The sequence below is a fragment of the Apteryx rowi genome, unplaced genomic scaffold, assembly GCF_003343035.1.
Source record: "Apteryx rowi isolate R43461 unplaced genomic scaffold, aptRow1 scaffold_34, whole genome shotgun sequence".
NCBI lineage: Eukaryota > Metazoa > Chordata > Aves > Apterygiformes > Apterygidae > Apteryx > Apteryx rowi.
The window spans coordinates 1563638-1590081 of record NW_020449863.1 but is presented as its reverse complement, the minus strand read 5'-3'; the positions used below and the strand labels follow the sequence as shown (position 1 = coordinate 1590081).

At 41.8% G+C, this 26444-nt stretch overlaps 3 protein-coding genes across 4 annotated transcripts in view; 2 read left to right on the top strand and 1 right to left on the bottom strand.

Annotated features, from left to right (window-relative positions):
- Nucleotides 1–138, bottom strand: part of BICRAL (BRD4 interacting chromatin remodeling complex associated protein like) — a 48314-nt gene extending 48176 nt beyond the window's left edge. The window contains exon 1 of the mRNA XM_026072317.1: nucleotides 89–138. The gene's annotated coding sequence lies outside the window, so the exon portion shown is untranslated. The remainder of the gene's footprint in view (nucleotides 1–88) is intronic.
- A 104-nt stretch (nucleotides 139–242) lies between these two features.
- On the top strand, nucleotides 243–3031 carry TBCC (tubulin folding cofactor C). Its single transcript, XM_026072325.1, has one exon. The coding sequence runs from the start codon at nucleotides 278–280 to the stop codon at nucleotides 1343–1345; it is 1068 nt and encodes a 355-aa protein (XP_025928110.1). The 5' UTR covers nucleotides 243–277; the 3' UTR covers nucleotides 1346–3031.
- A 210-nt stretch (nucleotides 3032–3241) lies between these two features.
- PRPH2 (peripherin 2) lies at nucleotides 3242–26444 on the top strand. 2 transcript variants are annotated; one of them, XM_026072322.1, is made up of 6 exons: nucleotides 3242–4890; nucleotides 5014–5177; nucleotides 12121–12865; nucleotides 15042–15288; nucleotides 21453–21680; nucleotides 22560–26444. In XM_026072322.1, exons 3-6 carry the CDS (start codon nucleotides 12285–12287, stop codon nucleotides 22731–22733), a joined length of 1230 nt encoding a protein of 409 aa, XP_025928107.1. In that variant the 5' UTR covers nucleotides 3242–4890; nucleotides 5014–5177; nucleotides 12121–12284; the 3' UTR covers nucleotides 22734–26444. The 2 variants fall into 2 exon arrangements, with proteins under 2 accessions (XP_025928107.1, XP_025928109.1); XM_026072324.1 differs by lacking the exons at nucleotides 3242–4890; nucleotides 5014–5177 and having other exon boundaries at nucleotides 11565–12865; nucleotides 21453–21603; nucleotides 22560–22651.

Here is a 26444-nt window from a genome sequence, read left to right as displayed (position 1 = left end):
TGGCAGGGTGTTATTTATAGCCCGGCTGCTAATTTGGGAAGCGGGATAACAAACCCCGCAGACCGCGGCACCTGGCGCCAGGACTCACCCCATCCCGCAGAGAGGCGGCGGCCCCTTTAAAACCGCAGGAGACCCCTCCCTCCGGCCCTCCTCTCTCTCCCCCACCCCTCCCGCCAGGCGCCCCCCAGCCCGCCAATCGGCGGCGGCCGCGCAGCTGGGGCTGGCGGTAGCCAATCAGCGAGCCGCTTAGTGAGCGGCGGGGAGGAGAGGAGGCAAGATGGAGGCAGCGGGAGAGGCGGCGGCGCCGGCTGAGGGGCTGCGGACTCCGGCCGCCTTCGCGGCGCAGCTGCAGCCGGAGGTGGCCGCCGCCGCCGCCGTAGTGCTGCCGGAGCGGCTGCAGCGGCGGGAAGCGGAGCGGCAGCAGGGTGTGGAGCGGCAGCGGCAGAAGAAGGAGGCGCAGGTGGTGAAGGAGGAGCAGAGCGAGTTCTTCGTCGCCGCCTTCGCCCGGGAGCGGGAGGCTGTGGAGGCGCTGCTGGCGGCGGCGGCGGCCGCCGAGCAGCTGGAGGAGGCGGCCGCCCGCCTGCAAGGGCTGCAGAAGCTGCTGACCGAGAGCGTGCGGTTCCTGGCGCCCTACGAGGTGCGACAGGGGCAGGAGGCCGTGGCCCGGCTCCAGGGGGCCCTGGCAGCCAGGCGCCAGCAGCTGCAGCCCAAGAAGAAATTCGCCTTCCGCGCCCTCAAGAAGGAAGCGGCCCCGGGCAGCGAGCAGCGCCCTGCGGAGCCCGCCCGGCCTGCGGCCGCCGCGCCAGCCCCCGGCCACGGCTCCGCCGAGGGGGAGTCGGACGGCTCCCTGCTCTGCGGGTTCAGCCGGGCCGAGGGCGAGGAGCTGGAGCTCGGCCCTGCTGAGCTGCTGCAGCGCGACGTGGTGCTCTCCGAGCTGCGCGGCTGCCGGGTGCGGCTCCGCGGCAACGCCAACACGCTGCGGGTGCGGGACTGCCGGGACTGCACCGTGCTGTGCGGGCCCGTTTCCACCTCCGTGCTGGTGGATGGCTGCAGCGATTGCCTCCTGGTGCTGGCCTGCCAGCAGCTCCGCACCCATCGCACTTGCGACAGTCGGTTCTACGTGCAGGTGACCAGCCGGGCCGTAATCGAAAACTGCGCTAAGGTCTTTTTCGCCCCTTACTCCTGGAGCTACCCTGGTATCGAGAAAGATTTCGAGTCTTCTGGGCTGGACAGAAACAGGAACAACTGGAACATGGTGGATGACTTTGACTGGCTGGTGAGGGATGAGCCTTCGCCCAACTGGAGCCTGATTCCTGAGCAGGAGAGGATCACCTGCTGGGACTGACTGCAGAGGCAGCTTGGTGCTGATTGAGAAGTGCTATCAAAATGCATTCATTCACAAGCAGGAGGACTTTGGTCTCTGATTCACTATAAAAAAAACAGTTGCATTTGGTATTTAAAGTGTGAATTACAGTGTATGACTGGATTCAGTGATTTAAAAGTACCAGTCAAATGTCATTTACTATTCTGAAACAACTTGCTGCTATAATTTCTGTATGCCACTGTCAAATTTGCCCACTACTGCAATACCTCATTGCTGGCTTTTTCCTGAGGAAGGTGGGGGCAAGGGGCCTTAGTACACAAATGAGAGGGAGTCTCTGCTAAGAGCCATGCTGCTGTCACTCACCCAGACAAAATATGAATTACCTGCAAGTAGTACAAGCTGTACTGGAATGGAAAGATCAAATACCAAAATTTTCCCATCTTCATGGTGCTTAAGTTACCAACCACAATACGCTATAGAGCTTAATGTTACAGTGAATGGGGGAGAGGACTTTTGTGAGCTAATGGAGGTAAATTTATAGAGGGAATTTGTAATGGCGGGCATTATAGGAGACTGATGTCAATCCTAGACTGCTTTAAATGTGAACCAGGTTGTGCTGATGTGGATGAGGTCTACAAGTTTTCTGTTAGGCTTTTATGTCAAGTTGGGTAACAAGTCTAAAGCAAAAAAAAAAAGTCTCAGTGAAAACTCAGTGTTCCACTAATATGATATTAATAAATGATTGGTTGGAATTAACCTGTAGAGACTATATAAATAGTAAAACTTCACAATCTGAAACTTATGTGAGTGGATGCTCCTTCTGTAAACTAACAGTTTTGACTTGAGATGAGTGAGTGTTTGAGCATACCTTTTAAGGCATACAGTAAGTGTGAGACTTCAGGGTAGGGATTTGTTCAGATTTGACCTACTGTTATGCCCGTTTTGCCTGCATATCAGACTATAAGCTCTTTTGTGCTAAGAGCGTAATTCATAGCACTCTGTTTCCACATTTTATTAACTCCCATGGAATTAACACTTCACTTTACATGCAGTAACAAAGTGCTGTATTCCAAATTCAAAATTTCATATTATCTTGCATAAAGGCAGTAATACAGTAACTTCTCCCAGTCTCTATTTCTTCACTCATGTTCAGTACCAGAAAAAGCAGCAGCATTATGTTGTGGCATGATCTTCTTACAGTGCCTGTGAATGGTGAGTGACCAATCCCCATACATAAGGTGTATGTAGTAGTTTTAGGTTTCCAAGAACACTCCTTAGGTTGTGGCATTTTGAAAGAATCATGTTGTTTATCATGCCTAAGAAACAGCTCAGAGCTGTATTTAAGAAAACTACAAAATGTTTATGCTGCCCTGCCATCATATATGTGCCTCTGTAAGGGAAATTGAATACTAATTAAACTGTCAAAAATTGCATCATTCCTATGAGTACTTGGAATTTCACTTGAGTACTTGACTGCTTTTGAGCAGATGAGAAACATCTATCTGTTTTCAGTGTATTTAATTTAAAAGCAAAAAAAATTTTTTATGTATATTTTTGCAACTTTTCAGTTTGTTTACTTGTGCCAATGTGTACTTCTTGACTGAATCAGATTTTGCATTTTAAGTATTTGTTTTGAATCGTTACAGATGCCCCTTTAATGATGGTTTTCCTTTGCACTGACAGCTTCATAAAATAATTTAAAGACAATACTCTTAGTCTTGCTTTACTTTGGTACTTTTTGGTATCTTTTTAATATCTGTTGTTAAAGGGATGTTATCATATGAAGTTCTCAAATGTCTCAATTTTAATGAGTACATCTAAGTATAGAAGCTGACCCTATAGTTATCTCTTTCTCTCTCTTTTATTTATTTATTTWTTTTTTTTTGGTCCCCTCACATACCCTGTTTGTGGCAAATCAGTACCCCTAGTGTACTCTAGTTTTGTGATTGTGGGCTGTTCAGTCTGAATTTTTAAGAACTACAGAAATTCTTTTGTTCTGCTAGCCAAAACCCATAAACACTTGCAGTTTTACTTGCTGCTAGGTTGATGGACACTGGTAAATCTAGAAATGTAGATATTACTACCAGGTTGTAGCAGGTATTGAAGATGTGCATTTCTCGCCCCACTTCACAAAGTGACATGTAAGTGCATACTGCTCCATACCTTAAAATTTCTGATCTTGCTGGTCAGGCAGCGTGCAGTACTATCTCAATAAATGGAGCATGAATTAAAAACAGGACATTCAGATTTTAATTTTGGCCTGATAGGCTTTTCCTTTTTGAAAGGTCAGCTGATAGCCCAGTTCTCAGTGTTTTTCTTCTCAAGTATTTAACTTTCATCAGACCAAAATTACTAGGTAATATTCTTCAGGAACATTACAGGAGATGTTTCAGACAATTAGTGTTACTGTTAAATGCACCCTTTTCCCTTATAAGGGTTGTCATTACCTTCATAATAAGAAATAGGTAACTGAATCTTGATTTTAAGCATGGCATAAGGCAATTTAATTTCAGAGTAATAGTCTGTGAAAATGCTTGGTCAGGCAGAGTCTTGTATGTGTATTTATAGTTCTAAATATGTAGTTTATATATACACACACATAGTTGTATGTGCTTCCATGCACCTTTTTTAAATTTTACTTTCCTAATCTAGAATCATTTTCAACAAGGAGGAATTTAACGAACTATTTTGAAGCAGAAGTGTTACATTAATAGACACATAGTGTGTGAACACAGGTTATGCACTAGAAAATGCTTACTAGCTTATCTGTAGACTGTATCGATATAGAAATAGCTAGCAACTTTTTCAGTAGTTTTTTTGTTTAAACAAAAGCACCTAGGCTTTACTATCTAATGAGTTGTTTTTACAATGCTATTTATAATAACTTTTAATAAAAATACCTATGGAAAAGGAAGTTGCAATTAGTATAACCACTAGCAGGAGCGGGTTGTCATCTGCATGATCTGTGTCTCCCAGAGAAAACGTTTCACAGTGACAACAGTAGTGCAACTAATTCTTGAAATACCCGCTTGTGTGATGTCGTAGCATTCTGTGAGCAGAAAAATACACTTACTCTTCACATGAGAGGAAATCCATTCTTCAGTCAAATCTAGTGGAAAGTAGTAATTCATATGTACTGAGAATTAATATGCTCATTAAGTTCTTACAAAGTATTTAAAAGCATGGTAGGATTAAATACAAAAATGTTTTATGTTTATATTAAGTGTTATGTTTCATAATGTTGAAACATTATGAAAATGTTTTCCTCAGCTATTCTTTAATTTCTTCCACTGAGATGGATTTTTTTAAATAAGAGCGTTGACACGTACTCATTAGTTAAACTAACATTTTGAAAATAAGATGTTGGTGATACTTTGAGAGGTCTAGACTACTCTAGAGTTGTCGAGATTATTTAATTGGAGCTACATACTGAGTAGATACTAAACACTGAAAGACTGGAAGAGTCTGGTCCACAATATTTGTAGCTTCATAGTATTTGCTAACCTTTCTCCTCAGCTGACAAAGGCTTGACAAAAGACATCAGGAGGATAGTTTCTGATCTCCAGGTAAGCCCTAAGCTATTTGTTCAGGAGAACAAAACACAGCTCAAGCATGTAAGCTATGAAATACGTTCAYTGAGAGTGTCTGGTTGTAACAAGTGAAGTGAGTGATTTTGTGCTATTTTCTAGATGACTAGAAACAATCATACGATGGAGCCCCTCATACATCGCATCCAGGCAAAGCTACTCACAAGCAAGGTATTTGTGATGAAGGATGCCATGCTGTTAGAGGAAGTCGCAAGTTGCTGGACTACTGAATTCTCCTGATGCTTGTACCTGGGAAGTAATCACAGGTAAGATTGGGCAGGGTTCGTGTAGCGGTTGGTTTCAGGAGATAGGCCTGGCTGGCTGTCAGTCTTTCCTGGGTCAAGGAGACCTGCAGTGCTGGTCTGGTCAGAGCTGCTCTGCATCCCTGCTAATCGCAGCTTTGAGAAAGGAGGGCAGCACACATTCTGTTTCTTCCCGCGGAACAAGAAGCAATGCTGACATGAAGAAAATTGCCTGTCAACCTCTTCTAGGTCAGGAGTTAGATTGTTTTTCCTTTATGTGTAACCTGGTAGGGAGAACTGGCAAAAATCCCCTCCCCCAGCAACCTATGGGGGAAAAAGGTATTTAATTGTGAAGGTTTTGTTCAAGCCTGTGTACTGAAGAGGTTTCACGGCTGAATGGATGGCTGGTAAAATCAGGCTCACAGTCTTGCTACAGGGAGGGTAAAAGCAGCCAGAACTGCTTTGAAAACAAACCGATTCCAAGTCCCCTTACATAAGAGCAGGATGGAAAACTAAAAACAGCGAGATGCGGGGGGTCAGGCAGAATTCAATGGCACCCCACAAAAGAGCATTTTCAGGGAGGGTGATTGTCCTATCCCTTAATAAGAAAGAGAGCCAGGAGCTAGCACCCACTGTCAGATGCAATCAGGGTAGTCATAGTCAGGAGTATCAGTGCCAGCTCATAGATGAAATAATAGTACCATTAGCACCTTTTTGTCTTTGTAGGAGAGTTTATCAGTAGGACCTTAACCTGTATTAGGCAAAGTCTCCTCAAGAATTTGAGCTCTGGTTGTGTCTCATTGCCACCAGACTAAACAAAGGAACTTCTTTAGAAATGTACGCCCTAAAAAATTTAATTTTGATAGGCTTCAAAAGAGCCTGAAAAACAAATGCCTGCCAGGGACATGGTTATGACCGTGTTATGAAGATAAACAGAAATGTTGGTGCAATAAAACTAGATATAAATTGACCCTGAATACAAGGCCAATTTGCAGAAAATCAGAAAGTTTCTAAACATTGGAGGATTGAGGATCAGAAATAATTTTCCAATGAGAGTCATGAGAGCAACTTCTCTTGTTTTAAACACCTTTGAAAAACAATCGGGTAAGACAGCCCTTCTCTAGTTGACAGACTTACAGAAATCTTTAAAGCAAGTGTAATTACCTTCGTTCACTACAGCAATGTAATTCAACTTTTTAAAGATTGTATGCATTTGGGAATGAAATAAAATGGTTTTGTGCAAAAATACACAACAAATGAGCACATAGAAGAAAACCATTTTGAGACAATTATTCGGTATTACACAGAGCTTCACGTGTTAGTATTTGGTGATAGTATAGAACAGACAAATGGGAGAAATGGGCTTGACTCTAGAGACTCTAGAGAAGCAACTGCAAGTTTTGTTGCTGCTTTCAGTGAGGCCAGCATTTCACCTAGACATCCAGTCCCGAGAGACACTGTCCCCCTTGGTTCCCATTGAAGCCCATGGGCAGTTCAGTCTGTCTGCACCTGGTTCTCTGAAGGCCAGACACAAAAATTAAGTTATCTGCATTCTCTCTTTATCCAACCCTGTTTCATTTAAGTAGATTCTAGTGTGAGCTAGTTTCTTCCTATTTAGGCAATAGCTATATAGCAACAAGGATCTCATCTTGCTGGCTTTACCTGAGATTGCTTCAGGTGTTACAAAATACTTAGGCATTCTTCAGTAGTAGGAGTGTTTATCCATACATGCTATGCCTTCCCTTCACACACCTCCTACTTCTGTCTTTCCAAGTGGATTTCTCCACTGGATTTGTGAGAGTGAGATCTGAGGGCAGACTTGCTTTGTTTGAGAACTGTTTGCAGACAAGTACGTTTCTTTCCCTCTTTGTGGATCATCCTTTAGCTGCTCAGTTCTGCCCTCATATATCCTACTTTCTGTCAGGCTCTCCCTACTTGTTGTAACTGCATCTGTCATATGTGACATTTTTTGTGTGCAGCCTTTTTATTCTGGCCATCTGATCTGGACAAGAGAACTTGTATCAGTTCTGTGTCCTCTGTACTCTACTAAAAAGCCAATTTCAACACATACAGGGTGATCCTATGAAAAGGTCAGGAAAGATAGCAAGAACAGCAAAAAAATCTGTGCTGCTTGTGGAATTTCAACATTTCCATTCTCATCATGATCTAATTTAATTTATCTGATTTATCATGATCTGATTCTAATTTATCTGATTTACTGGAGGTTCCATCTGTTTTGCTGAGATGTTCCCCAGTAGTAATGAATATTGTGAGCTTTTTGTGAGCTTCTTTCAATTCCCAACATATTTCTTCCCTATTTCTGTAAGTACAAATATGAATTTATAACTCCTGTTCTTTCAACAGCAACCACTACATCCTAGGCATCACAGTAATGCAAATAAACACTGCTAATGAGCATCTCATGGTTCAGAGAAGAGCTGTGCTTTCTGAACCCTTGCCAGGCCTAGCTGTACATACGGACAGTGCTATTGTGTGCAGGGTCTGGGCATTCCTAGGGCCAAACTCAGCAAGTGCTGACCTAGGAGCTCACTCACTATGTAGCGGCACTTCAGTCTCTGTTGGCAACATCAGCTTCTTGAGCAGTACGCTTGTACTCTCTCGTGCTACGTGATACCATACATGTGGCTACCTGTAATACTGGTATATTCGTATGCACTGTATCTGTATATCCTGTGCACAACAGCCCAAGCCATGGATTTAGCAACTTACACTGCATAAACACCATTTCTTATCTTTGCGCAATAACTTCCTGCAATAGGTAGAAACAGACACCTTCTTCCCTGCAATGAAAGATAACTACTTCTAAGGAAACAAAATAAAAGCCCAAAGAAAAACACCTGTTTCATATCACAAAGCAGTGTGAAAGGAACAGATTAGGCCAGGAAATTTTTTTTTTCCAGACTAAAAGCACTTCCATAATTTAGGTACATGGGATATTCCTATTTAAAGAGCATTTGACTTTTAAATATGTTTGGCTTTTTACATATGCCTGAAGACTTGGACCGAAGACTTTGGAAGGAGTGCAGTTGGTTCAGCACTGGTCAGCAGACTGTATAGCAAATACCAGCTTAGATTATCTGCATTAAAAACAACTTTTTCCTCCCTCTCAACATTCACTGATAATTTTGTGGGTTATATTTAGGTTAGAAGGCATAGTTTTTCTGAAAGGTATCAATATTTCATTGTTATCCATAGAAATGATAATTTTTTAACAACATATTTTGAACTCAAACACTTTCCTGGGGAGTTCTGGCAGATCAATTATGATTTGAACATTTTATTCTAAATTTTTTGCTCCAAAATGGCATATGAATTATACATTTGAGTTTAATATGCAACCTCTGAGGGGACCAATAACTCAAACGTTATTGCTGCAATTAGCTTTTATCTGTTATGGCCCAGTTTCAATGTTTTCTATTTGAAGTAGGAAGAGTTAGTAAATCTGCCCCAATTAAAGGCAAATCCCAGCCAAAATAAGGAATTGTAAGAAGACCAGATGCCAGGCAAAAATAGTTTTCTTCTTCATGCTGTCCACACCACAAAACACTTCCTGATGATCCTCCATAACCTTCTTTTTTTTGTAGGTAGTTCTGCTTGAGACAGCCCTCAGCTAATCAATTTGAATCTATAAGATCAGTTTATCTACATTTTTATATGGGCCCCAGCATGAGTTGAGCACTTCCCAGTACTAGGAAATGTGAACAAATTGAGAGCACTACCTTCAGATAAGCACAGCACTTGGGCAAACAGCATCCCTGAGAATGAGAGGATTGCCCTTTTCTGTCCATAACTCCCTTCTCTCTGTCTTTAGGTCCGTCTCCCCCCACCACGGGCGTAGGTTTTTCTGGCTTTTGCTACTCAGCATTGATTTATTCCTCAGCTAGACTGCACTGTTGGAAGCACTGCTCTGGCAGTGCCTGGGCTGAAGCTTGCACAGAACTTGTCAGCACTGTGTCTGGGATAAGCTGGGAGCATTAACTCTCAACTTTTAAAAGCATAACTTCATTTTTTGAAGGAAATGTTGGCATATAGCATATGATTTACTGTCACCGATCCCTTTTAAAGCTCCAAAGCATGGTGATTTGATTTGATATGTGGGTAGTTTTGGCCAGTCTGAGCTCCTATCTGGTACTGAATTATTGAAACTACTTGGTTAAATGCAGCAAATTTCCCAATCTCAGTTGTTTTGGTTGTGTGGATTGTTCTCTGTAACAACTTCAAATGAGCCAAGGTATCATTTGAAATCTCAAAAGTCTAACTATGAAGCATTGGAGCCTCCCTTCCTGGACATCAGGTTAATCACTGATCATCTCCCAGAAAGCATTAACTATTTATGAGTGATTTATTAGGACCCCTCCTGTTACCTTTATTTAAGGAGAGGAGTGAGACAGTAAATTTGGAGGGATCGATGAGCACTGAAGTGTGTATGCTACATGTTCTATTTCACTGTTTTTGTTCCTAGACTAACAGGAAGCACCCTACTGAATACAATCACATAGTTTTGATTTATCAGTTGCTCAGATCTATTGTGAACATCTGAATGTTAAATTATTAAGGTAACAGGTATTCAGACTGGCATCTGTGCTCCTGAATACAAACGTCCTAATATCCAGAGTGACACCAGGCTTACATCTGCTGTGTACAGGTTTACTATTTCTTGTCTTATTAAGTGCACTGCATAACGTATTTCAGTGCATAGCTCTGTGATTCACAGACCTAATATACAGTTATCTTTCGCTTACTGGAGTTTCACTCTGTCATCACTGACAAGAAGGGAAATCATTTCAGGTTCATTTATGTAGGACTGACTTCAAGCTGTCAGATAAATACACCCTCCAAACTATCTTGTATTTCCTAGCTGAGCCCTGGAGAAGTCAGTGAAATGTAGCAACATGCACTGCAGGGTTATGCGATACTTTGCAGAGAAGCCGGGAGAGATGTTCTTTCAGTGCTATGGTTTACTGCATAAAAATATTTAACAGGCTCTCCAGAGAAATGGCACTTTTCATCCACTTTATAGCAAGTAAAAAGAATAGCACCAGATGATAGATAATTTCCTTCTTTCTTTCCTCTTACACACTTGCTATTCACCTGCAACAGCAGCAGAGCTCTGCTGAGCAGCAATTTCAGAAAATGCCAGTTAACAGCTGCTCTCCAGGTCCCTGCGATAGCGCCTGCACTGGCAGTTTTGGACAGCCTGGGCAGCTCAGCTCTGCTCCGGAGCACAGGACAACAAGAACTTAGTGCTTGCTGGCCAGGGAAAGGTCCGTCACAAAAATCTTTTATTACTTACCACAGTAAAAAGCAGCAGCTGGATATCCTGTGTCGTTAAGAAAGAAATCTCCTGTATCCCAAGCTCTCAAACAGTAACTGAGCAGCATCAATTGAAGTGCGCAGTGGCAGATTGTCAAAATACTGGTTTTCAGTGCGCTATTTTAGAACTATTTTTTACACTGCCTTCCTCTTGAGCACTCCCCTTGCTGACTAAGACTTCTTTTACTTTTCCCTGAGCTTTCTGTAGCCCTTCTGTTTTCAGCCACTAGAGGATGCCCCCAAAGCAGTGGGGACAGCCTGAGGGGCTGCGGGTCAGGCTGAGCCTTGCAGGTCCCCCTGGGGGCCACTGGCCACCTGGAGAAATGAGGTCAATCCCCATGCCACGGCTGCTCTTTCCTAATGTGCGGCATTAGCACCTGAGYGCTTGCCTGTCTGCTTTGGCTTGGTGCTCATGGGACCAGATTTTTCTTCCCCTTTGTTTAGTTTAATTGCTTCATTACAGAACTTTCTTTGGTGACTTGTGAACCAGCACGGGCCGTTCCCAATAGGCCTGAACCTCCGCATGGTGAGAGGGCTGCAAAGGGGGAGCAGGAGGGGATACTTCAAAGTGAGCAAAACTCCCAGAGCACTGAAAAGAGCAAAACCCAGCATCTGTGCTTTCCTGAAACTGCTGCTCAGGGCAAGGGGGAATGTAACAACCCAAGGAGGGCTGAAACTGTCTCCATCCTGTGCTGCCAGGCTGCAGTGTGAATGGGGTGCGCATTCATGAGGGCGGTGGGACCTGCCCTGCCTTCTGCAGCCTCCTTGGCACACTCAGTGGCGTTCCCCAAGGACCGCAGCAGCACCCCTCTTGTGCCAGCTAGCAATGATGGACTGAGACTCCCTTCCCGATCCCCGGGTCATATTGCTGCCTGGCGTAAGCAACTCCTCTCTGTGTCTCCTTGGCCAGTCCTGGTTCCCTGCTTGGCCCCGTGAATATCCAATAAGCTGCTCGTGTCAGCTCACTTTGGAAAAAAGCATTTCTAGATTTTAGGCTGTGGTTTATTTATCGAGTTTCCTTGAACTTTCATTTCTCCTCTCTCCTGTCAAGGCCTGGAGATTGTACAAACTCTGAAAGTAAATAGAAAATAGCAAGTTTAATTTTTTTAGGTCACTGTAAACTACATGCTTATCTACTTCCAGAACACATAAGCCACAGGATGTCATCTAGGGTAAACAGAGAAGGATAATGACTCGAACGGTGTTCCTGGCTGTAGATATGAGTAAACCAGGATCACGCAGAGGAAGTGTGTTTCTGTATTCAAGCAGCCTTTTTTCTTATCTAGGAGCCTTCTTCCTTCTTCACCAAAGAATCCATATTCTTAACAAAGTTCTTTTTCTATCTCTGCATTTTCACATTCTGCCAAGTAGCCTATCATAGGAAAGAACAAATCTACTAAATAGTAAAATGAGGGATTATTTCCACTCATCTGTTGACAGACATTTCTCCAAATTGGATCAAATGATTAAAGGTATTAGAATGACGTCTTGCAGATCCAGATCAAATCATTTGAAACCTTGAGACTGTTTCTCCTTTGCTTGGAAGGAACCACCAGAAATAGTTGTAGGTCCTAATTGCCAATTATTCTTACTAATGTGAAATTGTTAATTTGGATCTTTGAATATTTACTAGCTTGAAACCTAACTCAAGGAGCTCAAGATGGAAGGACCAAGCAGTGGCTCACTTCATACTATGCCATTTAGAGTCTTTTTAAACGCCTGAATGGTTCTTTCTAGAACTGCTTGCACTGAAAAGGATTCTGACTGCAAAAACTTTCAGCACCTCACATTAGGAAGATGGCACTGTTGAAAGTCAAATTCAGCCAGAAGAAACGGGTAAAACTAGCTCAGGGACTATGGCTCATGAACTGGTTTTCAGTGTTTGCCGGAATCACTGTTTTTAGCATGGGACTGTTCCTCAAAATCGAACTCCGCAAGCGAAGCGAAGTGATGGACAATGCTGAAAGCCATGTTGTGCCCAATTCTTTGATATTGATGGGTATATTATCCTGCGCCTTCAATGGTTTTGCTGGCAAAATTTGTTATGATTCTCTGGATCCCACTAAATTTGCCAAGTGGAAGCCTTTGCTGAAACCTTACTTGGCATTGTGTTTCCTTTTTAACATCCTCATTTTCTTTGTGGCTCTGATTTGCTTCCTCATGCGAGGATCTCTGGAGAGCACCCTGGCTCACGGACTCAAGAGCAGCATGAAGTTCTACAGGGACACGGACACCCCTGGAAGGTGCTTCATGAAGAAGACAATTGACATGCTCCAAATTGAGTTCAAATGCTGTGGAAACAACGGCTTCAGAGATTGGTTTGAAGTTCAGTGGATCAGCAACAGATACCTGGACTTCAGCTCCAAAGAAGTGAAAGAGTAAGTGATTTAATGGTGTTTGTATTGCATAGGATCATTATTTGATCAGTGTTAGGCTGGCTGGAGGGGCTTTTGTGTAAAATGTTTTTTTTTCCTCTCTGCTCTTGGTTTAATAAGGATTCCAAGCATTCAGATAGATAGATTACTTTCTCTTCTGACGTTATCCAGAACATCATAAAATATAAAGCACCAAAATATGATTCCCACTTGTACGTAAAGTAAGGCGAGCAGACTTAAAAATTGTTTTTCTGTCTTTTACCTCTTTACAAACTCATTACACTGAGCCACACATACCTACTCCCAAAATCAAGTGTCTGGCTAACAACAGAGTATCAAAACTTCGCTATTCCTAAAGCAGATTTCAGTTGGACTTACTGAGTTAGCAAAACAGGTCCCCTGGATATATACTGTTGATACCACATTTAAAGCTCCACTTCAGATATTGGCAATTAATCAGTCTCATAGAAATAAACAGAAACAGTAACATTTTACCAATAACCCATGCATTTAAATTCTTAAGATTTAGAATTTTTTTTTTAAATTCACTTAATGGATTGCTTCAGCATTATGACAATACTGGGCTGCCAACATAGGCAGATGCATTTTACATTCTCCTACRTGTTGAAAAGGTATATTTGTGCTTAATTTTTTTTAAACCTCATGTGAAAATGTCACTATTTTTTCTATATAAACTATAACAGATTGCTGACCAGAAACACCTTAATGGCTCTGATATCAGTGCTTGAAAGGATATTAATCTCAAAATGAGGTCAGGCACAGTAAGCACAAGTAAAAAAATGTACATGAGAACAAATGAACTTTTGAAAAGAAAAAGTGAGCACTGAGCATAAATACCTGCAACTTTTTAATGAAGTAGCATTAGAGGAAGAGATGTTTCCTGAGAATGCTTTGAGAACGTCATTCATTAGGTTTGTGCTCTATGGCTGCACAACGAATATTGTAAACTAGAAGCAGTCTGGTTTTAAAATATACTGCATACATTAAAAATGTCTGAAGTGATTTTGAAAAAAGCTTTGTGTATCTTATGGGATCCCTGCCTAATTGTGTAAATGGTATTTCATTTGTGTCTCTGTGCATACTGTTTTGGCTAGTTGGGTGGTCTGGTTATTTTTATAATTCTGAACTAGGACACTACTGTGAAGGCTATTGCAGGGTTAACCTATTGCACTTCAGTGTTATAACAAATACACTCAATGACTATTTAATATACTCAATGAGTATTTGCACTGTGAAGGTATGCCTGTGGGTATAAATAGCTACTTGAAAACACAATAAGAAGTTCACCTTGCCAGCATTATATGAAGATTTGAAAGCTGTAACTTAATCCAGCAGCAGTAGAAGGGCAAAGCACAGAGAGATAACAAGGTTATATTGTCCTTAGCAAATGATGTCGTGTTTAGGACTGTGAGACTCCTGGTGATTGATTTCTTTGTACTATTGTGACAGTAAAYAGGGCATCAGAAAGGGGCATTAATCAGTAAATTCAAGGTTTGAACTGCAGTGTTGTACAGTCTCTGCTCACACAAACGGTGGGATAATCTGGCCCCTTTGAACTCAATAGCAAAGGTCTCCTTAATTCCAGGGAAAGTGAGAGTCCATCCTCTGTGATGTGATTTTTATATTATTCATAAAATCAAGGCCTGATCCAATCTCTCTGAAATGTATAGAGCACTTATCATACACATCAACGGGAATTAGACCCAACTAGGGGCACACTGTACATCCAGAGATAAATCCTGGACTGCATTTGGCATTTAGATAGGTCAGATGGCTGCCAGCAGTCCCTTCAACCTTAATTATTCTATGATCACTCCTTTTTGATTGCCCTTCATGAAATTTATCATCTCTGCCATTTACTTTTCTTAAAAGTTAATTTTATTGAAGAAGTGACTAGAGAGGGTGCATTTCCAATAATGCAGAGTTAATTATAGATTTTATTTAGCCTTGATGTAGAAAAGGATTTCAGAAAGGGAAAACATCTGGGAAGAATGCCACTATATAAACAGGGGATGCAGGGAAATCACACAGCCAGGAAGCACTGTGGAAATTCTACGTTGCCTTTGCTTTCCTGTCTTGTTTGAGTTTTCTCCAGTATATCTATGTGTGTGTGTGCCTGAGTGTATTCATACTTCCTTCTGCCCTTACCTGCATACAGTCGCRTCAAAAGCAACGTGGATGGGAGGTACCTGGTTGACGGCGTCCCTTTCAGCTGCTGCAACCCCAGCTCCCCRAGACCCTGCATCCAGTACCAGATCACCAACAACTCGGCTCACTACAGCTACGACTACCAAACGGAGGAACTCAACCTCTGGCGCCGTGGCTGCAGGGAAGCCCTCCTGCACTACTACACCAGCATGATGAGCTCCATGGGCGCCATTGTCCTCTTCGTCTGGCTTTTTGAGGTAACTCGCCAGCATGGCAGTTCTTCTACCTCCTCCTGCTCCAGGAGGACAGAGCATTTTCCAACACGTACTTCTGAATTAAAAAACTGTTTAAAATAAATGACCCAAAACCCACATAATGAATGTCTGTGTAAGGCCAAAAAGGTCCCAGGCTGGAGCCAGAGCTGGGAAACAGGTGGGGGGTGTTTGGCTTACAGAGTCCCCCTTCAGAGCAGTCCTGCCAGAGCCTAGAATATCCCAACAGCAACAGAAGAAAAGGACCAATGTTAATACCAGATTTTGTGCARAAAGCAGAGTGCTGAGTAGGGAAGAGAGGGTGAGAGAGTTCAGCTACCTAGCTGCATTGCTTTTACCTGCGTCACCATTAGTGAGGAACAAAAACTACTCAGGACTGTACATCAGAAAGAGATGGCTGTATGTTATGGCCCAGAAAATGGAATTAGAGTTTTATGTGGTGATAAACCTGAGACCTAGAGCCATGTGCAATGTCCAGTTTCAGATCAGCATTTGTTTTAAGGTTTAAGGTTCTTKTTCAGGCCCATCAACATTTTTGGTCACAAAAAGTAGCCTAGGTGAAGCAGCTGGATCAATTTTATTTTATTCATCTTCCAGAAACCCCAGTGTGTAAAAGGTGCAAATACGGCACAGTGCAGCTGATAGTTGTGGGGCCCATAACCTGAAGTGCGGCTTTGCTGCTAAAATACTGTTTATTCAATGTGAGAAAAACAAGTCCTTCTGCCTTTGGGTCTCTGCCAATTTGCTAGCTGTGGTGTTTGGTCAGTGGGAATGAGAAGGGAGTGTGGGCTGGAAGTGTCACAAGGGCTGGAACGTGAGGTGCTGGCTGCGGAGGTAGGGCAGGCCTACATGGCGGTAGGGAGGGCTGTACATCACTGTGGGATACAGCGGGAAACAGGCTATTTGTAACACCAGAAATGGCTGCTGCCAAATGGCATTGCCAATTTTAAGTAATTCGGCCTGCTTTTTTTAAATTTAGATAAATGCAAGTTTAAAAAAATGCGTTATATTTTGATACAAGCCCTGGTCTACATCCTTCCTGGAATGAGCATGCTTTTTAAAAAATAAACACCCACCCAAATAATTTGTAAACCAAGAGGGAAAACAAACAATCACAAAGTTGCTTCATGTTGCATTATTTTAAAAATAACCACTATGCCAGGCTGAGAAATATTACTTGGTAAGAAAACAAAAAGTCTGCAGCAGGTATCTCAACACAAATTTTAATGAAGAGATCTTGAAAAGAGGGATATTTCAGCTGTATAAAATTGAAAAGATATTCAAAAACTTAGGGGAAAACTACACAAATACTAACACCAGCTGCAAGAACTCCTGACTCAGGACCTGCTTATGGAAGACTGATGATAATGATATAGTAACATTAATATCATTGGTAGAAGTACTGTATTTTATTTTCAACTCCTCAAGGTATGCCTTGGTAGTACTTTCAAGTTTTTCAAGCTGTGAAGTAATATGAAATACCATCTTCTTTTTTTAAATAAATGCTGAGATTTTTTCAGATAATCAGAGGACTCTCAGGGTAGAGCTTTAAAGAAATATTACAAGYATTTGCAAACCTGTGCTATATTAATTGGATCCTCTGAATATTTATAACTGGCCTGATATTCTGCAATAAAGGGTCCAGATCGGATCTCAAACTCCCTCTGCTTTTAAGAGAAACAGGGTGACTTTGAAGAGAGAAAGCAAAGTAGGAAACAGACATTAATTTAGTCTCCCTTGGAATATCACCACTTACTTTAAATTCCAGTCAGAATAGGAAAAAATTTAATCCTGAGTAGCAGTGCAACAGAGGTCTAGACCCCTGGCTAAGATAAGATTTCACTCTCAACAGCGTGTGATACAGTGGGGAGTTAGCATATTGGCTTTACACTTGTTTTATTTTCTTTTTGACTGGCTGGCTGAGAAGTTAAAGAAAAATGCTAGCAAAATAGCTTCCTGTTTCGCTTTGCATCTGGAACCAATGTGAACTCAAGACAGCTGCACAACTACAGCACTACCTTGATAAAACCACTTTTGGGGCCTGCAGAGGACTCTTCCAGTTGGGTTAGCAATATCGATATCTGGGAAGTGGTACAAAGCACAGAGAAAAATGCTAATCAATCAATCAGTCATAGCTGTACTTTGAACCACAGAAAAATGAAACATGCCAAATGGGCATAGGGATCTCAGGGAAGGCCATTTAGATTTAAAGCTCCTACATTAGATGCACAGAAGAATGAACATATTTTGAAGTATTAAAACATCTGTTTGAAAACATGCAGAATGCCACATTTCCTGGGAACGCATTATTATCTACATACTACTTTTACTAACAGAAATGGTAGGCTTCCCAGAAGGACTGACAATTGGTCATCAGGGTGACAAATAAAGATCATGCCATGCTCTAGCTAAGCCGCCTCAGGCTAAACCCTGGCAAACAGATGGGCTTTGCTTTTGAAGGTTAAGCAGAACGAGGTTGGCTGCCTCTTTAACCTGCTCCAGCCAGTGAAAAGAGGAAATTTGGGGATTCCAGGTTGCCCTGAGCAGAGCATTTTAAAAGTAAGGACCACCAGGAGGGAGGGCAACAGCTGATTTCTAAGATACTCCAAATTCTTACCATAGTATAATAATGCAGAGCTCAATAGATACTGTGATAGCTGAGACCATGAGATTCATCTCATGCTCAGCATAACAGGGTGAGCCCCAGACTGAACTCTGGAAATTGGGAACCTAACAAAGCAAGTAAGCGCCAGTACGATATGCTCTGTAGGTTGTGTGCTGGAAAGCAAACTCCCTGCTGCATTCAACACTATAGATGTGGGCTCTTGATAACCCTCAAAACCAGTCCATGAGCGGCATATTGCAGAAGTCTAGCAGGAAGGGCATAAAAGCATGGCTCACTGCAGCAAAGGAGAATTTCAGAGAGGTTCAATCTGTTAAGCTATTAGTCAACACTGTGAGTTAAAAAAAGGGACCACAGAAGTATGGGATAAAAAAAACCTTTGTCACTGAGTAATATCACAGGCCAGAGTAGCCAGGCTGCCCTGTGCTCCCCCGCAAAGTCACACACACGCAGCAGGGACTGTCTGGCAGGGCAGAAAGTTTGTTCTGCCACTGGTGAATGAAAGGCAGAGCRCGCCATGGGGAGGATGCACCAGCTCAGCCTGGCCCTGTCCAGCTCCAGTGAAGCACTTTAGACTTGTTCTTCCTGTGACTTTAAAGCTGCTGTTAAAATGATGAGAATTTTTTTATGGCAGTTTGTCTGTAGTCCAGGGGAAATCAATGAAACTACCCTGTTTTTTCGACAACCAGTGCTTCTCTACTGGATTGTTATTAAGCAAGGGTCTACAGCTCATGGTATCTTTGCAAAGCTGAAGCATGCTGAGGCATTAACAGATGTTTCTGAAGTAGCAGACAATGCCAGCTGCCTTTCATAATTTATTTGATAATGATGTGATCTATGCACAGCATGCAGCTCTTAAGTGTCCTGGCCAAGACTTGCACACAGTAATYGGTGGGGCTGTTAAAAAGCTTCCTGCATTAGGGCTTCTGGATACATAATTTACCAAGTAATTTACTTTAGCAGAACTAATGCTCCAAGGCTCTATGCTATCATACAGGAGATGATAGAGAGATTCATTTAGCAGATGCTTGTCTCCAACTTTCTTGATTCTCATCCATCAGAAAAGGCAGGCTCACTTATGAGAATGTCCATTTTGCACCATCTCCTCAATCCTGGGGCTCAAAGCCTTTCGGAGCAGAACTTCTAAGAAAAGGAAGTCTTTATTTGAGAGAAAATGTCACAGACTCATCTGAGGGTAGGTCAGCTGCACCTTTCCACCCAAGCACCTTCCATATTGAAAGCAGGACCATATTTAGCAACTTAGAGCAGTTTAAGAAACTTGCAAGGACAACTAATTTTGCTGTCAAAGAGTGGGACTTCACAAGTCAGTCACAAAAAGCTCCTGCTGCCATACAGTGAGGTAGCACAGGTAGATAGCAATCTTTTGGATCCAGTCCTATTGGATCCTGTCCTCTCCACTCATTTACCTGCACAACCATTAATATGAATGATGTTAGTCCTATGACTGACAGTACCAAAACCAGGGCTCAGATTGAAAGAAGGCTGTCAAACACTTTAAATCCTAAGACTACTATTATGCAATTTATGCCTTCTTAAATCAACTGACACAACATTCTATAAAGGTAATAAGTCTTCATAGAACATGGTAAAGTCACAGAAATGTGAAATTATTTCCAGATTCAGGGCCATTAGGAGCCTTTTAAAAGACCAAGGAGTGAAGCGTCACATATTCATATATTAAACAAGACACAAAAGCTGCCTTTGGATAGAAAAGTATTTGATGAAGTTTGTTTCTTTGACCAATATTTCTCTCCTTCTGATCCTGAGTGAAAGTAGAAAAGCTGAAAATTTGAAGGGTAACCAGAGGTAGCTTTAGTCTTCCAAGAGTCTGGAGACACTGATGATACATAAGCAGGATGACAGGGCAGATAGATAGGCTAATGAATGATCCAAAGCAGCACATACTTGAGAAGTCCCATCTGTTAAAGGAGTCCAAAAGCCTAGTACAAATTTTGTAGTTGGCCATGTTAAGTGGCTGAATCCCAACTTCAGATGTGCCCGGCTGCTCAATGCTGCAATCCCACACAAAAGTTTGCAAGTTTTCTCCCTGTCCAATTCCAAAGTGTCAAAACAGAGCAGCACCTTGCAGACCCTGGGCAGCTCTCCAAGGGCCTCGTTGGCATCAGCCTCAGCTGGGCCACCAGGTAAGTAACACACAGGGATGGCAACCCCTTTAGCTGTTAGGGTTTAGGAAGACCAGAAGCAATCACTTCCTTGAGAATTTGGCTAGGATAACAAAGTTATCACTTACAGAACAAATCCTGTGAAGTAGTTAATGAGAATAAGCAGTCTAAATCTTAGCTCTACCAAACACACAAACAACTGAACTAATCCTGTTGCTGCCCCATCATGGTTGTAGACCACCTGCTCTATCACTTCACTGAACTGGCTCTTCTGGCAGCTGTTTTGTCTTTCATCCTCTAGTTCACAGAGTATTCACTCTTCTTCCTAAGCGCCACATAGATGGAAGTCAGATTGTTCTGAACAACGTTAGAAGACAGAAGAATGGTTAAAAACATTCCCTCTCTGGAGGCAGGTTTCGGGGTGCTGCTGGTGTCCAGGATGTTACACCCCATAATACAGTAGAGAAAGTCTCAGTCAGGGCTCCTGGGATTGGTAAATGTTTTATCACAAATAGAAGTTTGTTTCAGATACAACTAGTAACAGATACAAATCACCTCCTGCCTTGATTTCATTATTTGCACATATCTATAAGAACAAAAAGAACAGAATTTGAACTGGACAAGCTGATGGCCTAAATGCTAATGCTGCTCTGTCCTGAACAGATGCAGTTCACGAATATCTCCTTGATCAGATTAATATACTTGCCAAGCATATTAAGGTCAATATGAAATGAAAATATTTAGAGTTAAAATAAGTAGATTTGGCAGAGGACAATGCTGTGCACGTAAACAGCTTTATGAGCATCTAGTGCCCAGGAGCAGTGGTACCATGAAAACCTCTTTACCCTGTGAATCAGCAGTATGTGCAAAGCCCCCTCGTGCACAGGACTACACAAAGCTGCTGCTTTTCAGCAGCCACGTACACAATATTTCCTTCATAAGTTGGTGCACGCACCATTTGCTAATCAACTGTCACAGGACACAGGCACAGCATACTTCCCACAGYGCTCACTGCTTTCAGCCTCTGTGATTCTCCTTTCCTACTTCCACCTTCTCCTTTCCTATTTGGAAGAGGATTTTTCTTCCTCCCACCTCTCTCTCTTTCTCTTGCTCCTTCTGGCCCTTCAAAGGGAAAAGTTGCTCCTCTCATTCGGAGGAGTCTCACAACCCCCAAGTGGAAGCTGTTTGGCACCTTTTGCACCAGCGTGGATGGTAGGTGTACAGGAGCAGAGTTGCACTCCGACTCACAAAGCTGAAACGGGGCTACGGGGCCAGAGGCACAGGGCAAGCACCGCTCCACCTATAGCGGGGGCCACTGAAGGTGCCAAGGAGCACGTAGAGGTTTGCCTGACTCACTTCGTCTTTTCCATCACATCACACAGATGTCCGTGATGGTCGGCCTGCGGCTGCTGCACACCTCTCTGGAAAGCATCACAAATCCCGAAGACCGTGAATGTGAAAGCGAGGGGTGGATTCTAGAGAACAGCCTGAAAGACACTATCAAGTCCACGTTGGAGAGTTTGAAAAAGATTGGTAAGTCCAATCAGGTGGAAGCAGACGCCAAAGTGGCTGAAGGAGAGGAAGGTGGAAAGACTCCAGCCATTGCAACGGTCAGTTGAGCTTCTAAATGATGTGGACTTTGATAAAAGAGGAATGAAAAAACTGAGAATTGTGAATATCTGCTTTTTAAAAGCTATATATCAACCATCAAAACACACATTTCTACACATGCTTTTTTATATATGGGAGTATACAACATAGTGCACCTTGGGATAAAACAATTATCCACATTGTGAGTACACCATATTCATAACTTCTGGGGGAAATAACCCCACCAGGACTTGCACTACTCATATGTTGCTCCCTTATCAGGGAGAGTTAGTTTAAAAAAATCATAATAATAAATAAAAAGGCTTGCATCACTCTATGATGCATCCCATCTTATTTTGAAATTAAAAGTGGAATTTGAAAAGTTAATATTTTTTGCTCAAGTTGATTTATCAGCGTACTTTATATACTTTAACTTTTTAAGACTAACAGTTTTTGTAGGGGGAGTAAAATCTTAGAATTCCAAAGAAGAAGGCTTTCCAGAATTATATAGAATTTAGTATAATGGTATTTTGACAAAATTCTCATATAATGTGATTTTTTGTTAATGTGCTAAGAGATGGTATTTCTGCTGTGTTCTTAAATCTTACCTTAATGTTCCATTATGTACATCTTATGGTTTTTGTTTCTCAGGGTTATATGCATCCAGTATATCCTGAATGAGTGTATGGTAGGCTTATACTTCATCTTTTATTTAAACTAGCRGAAGCTTACATGATTCCTCTTTTAGTAGGTGGAATCAATGCTATGAGCATGTGCCAGTTACAGTTATTCTGGACATAAATATGTAATCTCAGCTTCTCCAGAGTATTCAAGCCCAACTACTTCTAAAACAAGAAAAAAAATGGCTATTTAGAACTAACATGTTAAATGTTTTCCAGGATCCTAGCAAATGGATACCATTCATCCGCCAGTACTTCAAGCCTCAAACTTTGAGGCAGCAACAAGTAAGTTGTAATCAGTTCCTGAAAGGACCAGTTTGCAAACTTGCAACTTTTATTTTTGATATGGTACCCTTTGTTTTATCTCTTAAGTCAAAGAGAAGGTACAATTAGCATATGGCTGCATCCCTCCAACCACAGTCATAGTTTTTATATATAAAATTGGAATAAAACATGGAAAGAGTTTGCTGTGGTGCGTGGCTTCTAGTAAAGGAACATCATCTTGAATTATTCTGCAGCTGCCAGGTAAATTCAGCTGAAGAGACAGAAGCCAGAGAGAGCAAACCCATACCTGTTCCCCTAATGACAATTCTAAATCTTGCAGTCCCTCAGCTAAGAATCAGGCCCCAGGCTTTGTTTTAACTCAGCTGTGCAAAACGTCAACTTTCCTGTGGCTTAAGTGGGAGAGTTTTCTCTGAACATCCTTTCCACCTGGCTGGTCTCCAAACGAAGCAATGCTTGCAGCTACCTGATCACTGTACAGCTCAAGAGTTTTAATTCTTAATCACTTGTGCCCTTCCCCCAGCAATACTCCAGCATCACAGCTCCTGCAGCGTTTGTTCAAACTCATAAGAACTCCTTCTAGGAGGGATAAACCAGTTATCGGTGGGACAGGTAGGAATGTTTGAGCAGTTTGAGCCGAAGTCTCCATTTCAGTGGCCGGGCTGTTTCAGGCCATCCACATGCAAAGCTTTATTATGGCAGGTATTTGTGGCACCCTTCCAGTTTTTTCAAAGCTAAGCTGAAATGCTTTTTCCTTTACTTATAATAATGAAGAGGAAAAAAAAAAGCAAAATCAACTCTGTCTTTTGTATGTAAGAATGACTAGAATGAGGGCACTAATGTAAAAGCCAACTTGCTATTCACCATAGCCTATCTTTCATTGCTTTGCTGAGGACAACTCTGCTTAGCAGAACTGTGTAAAACAAACCAACTGCTTTCTTCTCAGTAAGTAATCTGTACAACCTGCTGCTCGTCTCAGCTGGTCCATTATAGGAGAACAGGATTTTCAATAGTGTATGACAGGTCCACATTTATCAGAGAAGAGCTTTTCAGAGGAAACATGTATGAATAGGAGTTGCGTTACAAGGATTACAGTTTTTCTTTGTGAGGCTTCACTGTGCTGTGACCTATACAAGTTACTCGACCAGTCATCTGATTTTTCAGAGAGATCTAGATTTACTGCTGTCCTAGAAGTTTGGCTTAGACCATTCCTGCAGACAGGACTCTCCAATTACTTGTGGGCTCCACTTTTTTCAGTTTGTTACTACAGAGACATAACAAATTGTCACATTATTCTTTCAACACCATATTGGAGAAGCCAGTTCCAAGAGCAATGGTCTCATAGTATTAGGAGGGTAGAGAGACTGCCCGAGTCTGGTTTAAGAAAGAATATTACTGGAATTGGGGTTTCATACAAATAAGAACAAATAGTATATATGCTAATGCTGTCTAAAATAAAATCTCCTGGTTAATTAAGATCTTTGTAACATCTTATGATTATTACAAGATTGTAATATGACTGCTTTGTATTATATTACATGTAATATATCATTCGTCCAATCTTAAATATATTTTCTTGTGGCTGTTCTAGATAAACATATCTATGCTGCCTGCAAATGTAAATTTAGGTATTAAAATTATATTGCAAGTAAAAACCAGTTAAAAGAAAATGTTTAAATATATACAATTTAATACAGATTTTCTTTAATTTGCTGACTTTTTGGTTCTGAATTCACTTTTTAACCTATTTCATGCATTCCTACAAGTGGGAAGCTTTTTTCCTCTATACAATACTCGGAGAAAGCAAAGCTTCTCATGTGTCAGCAGACAGACTCCAAAATCACTTTCGTCTTACTAGAAACAGAATTTGCCAGACCATTTTAGTATTATCCTCTTCACTTCTAGAATTGCTGAACAACCAAAATCATTGGCATCTTCAGGATCTTTGGAAATTGGTAAAAATGGGTTTATTACCTCTTTTTTTCCCCTTTAAATATAACTTGCAACAGACATTCAAAAGAAAGCATCGTTATTTTTAATTTACATCTAAAGCTCAAGTAGTCAAACCTGCCTACCTGGAGCAATTCAAGAACTTCCAGAGCCATGCCCTGATTCTCAAACTAAAACTTCAGCTCACATCAACTTCAGAAGGACATGAGCTTAACTATACAAACCAGGCCACTTCTTTTTAGGTACCCTCCATATGGATTAGCAGCTTAAACCCAAGTATACAGATCCGAAAGCCAGCCTGAGGCCTTGAAGAGCAAACTTTTAAGAAATATCACTTACTTTTAAAAATGACTTGCCTAGGAAAAGTGGCCATTCTACTGGTGACATTTATTTGAACAGACATAGAAAATTAAAATTTTCTCCTTTAAAGGAGAAAATATAAACAGCTTCCTTAAAGCTATTAATTCCTAAGTAGCCTTAATACAATTGATAAGATTAGCCCTCMCGCATTACATGAGCTTGGACATTTTATAATACCAGGCAAATGCAAGCATGCAGCTTAGCAAAGACCATCGGACTGCTATATCAGGCTCCTAGGCACAGCACACTTCCTAACTAATGGTGAAGGAAGATTTTCAAGGCTGATACAAGTAAAAGGGATCCCAGAAACACAATCATTTAGTTTCACCTGATTTGTTTAGTTAAAAAAAAAAACCAAACCTTACATAATCAATGTAAAATGGGGGTAGATCAAACACTTTTTTTTTCCTGATTAAAAGAGCATTATTAGCAATTAGTTAATTAAGAGATAAGGCCAAAGAAATAGAATGGTGTCATGTGATAACAGCCCCCTGTGGGGAGATGAAGGCTTAGGCAAATTTATTTCTGGTAAAAGGGAGTGCAGCTACCTCAGTGAAATCTGAAGTATTCCATATGTGAAGCAATTTTTCAGAAAGTCCTGAAGGAGTAAAACACCAGTCTCAAAGAACCTGCATGTGATGATCCCATCGCATTTTATTGAATTTTTGAATTTCATCCCAAAGAAAACTCTAAGGAACAGTGGCCTGGAGCTCAGCTTTTGTGGGCTCCCCATCACATGCGTGAACTCCGCACCACACTTCTCTGGGGCATCCAGCGCCGTTGTGCATGCCAGAGCAGCCCTGAGCCTTCTCCTTGCATGTGGTGCCCGAGGAACCGCTGACCAGGGGTCCCGTCTAAATAAGCACACACATACAGAACAAGGATTACCTGATTAACCTGCCTCTACTAAAAAGAAGTYGAGAAACAGAAGTCAGCCATTAAAGTTCATTATCAGCTACATTTCCATGTACCATGGCTCTCAAAGCCAATTTTCCAGAGCTAAAGGCTAATGTTGGCATCAGAGGGGCCAGGAAAACTCAGCAAGAAAGGGTCAAATGGACAGGTCTGCAGCATATCATCTGATTAAAGTCACACTTCTTCACAAGTCAGTCAGTCCTTAACAGGTTTGACATTATGCTGCCAGGCAAAACAGGGCCAGTCATCACAAATCAGGAGACACAAGACACCTGAAACTCAGTTAGGCTCAACTTCAGCCAGGGGGACAGTGAAAGGAAGAGACCAAGGTATTGGCTTCCAACAGCAAAGTCTGGGGCAAACAGCACCCCAAATAGACTATCTTGGTAAGATTAAAAGGATGAAAATGAAGTATAATTCTTGAAGAAAGACCACAGAAATCACTTTAAACTACACAACAAAACAGAGTTCAACAACATTGTCAAAGAGCTGTTATTCCTCCCGGTATATCTTAGCTTTAGATACATCAGACATTTTCCATTCAGTAATATTAGCACATGCAAACAGGATAGTGAACACTTGACGCCTTTATCTGGT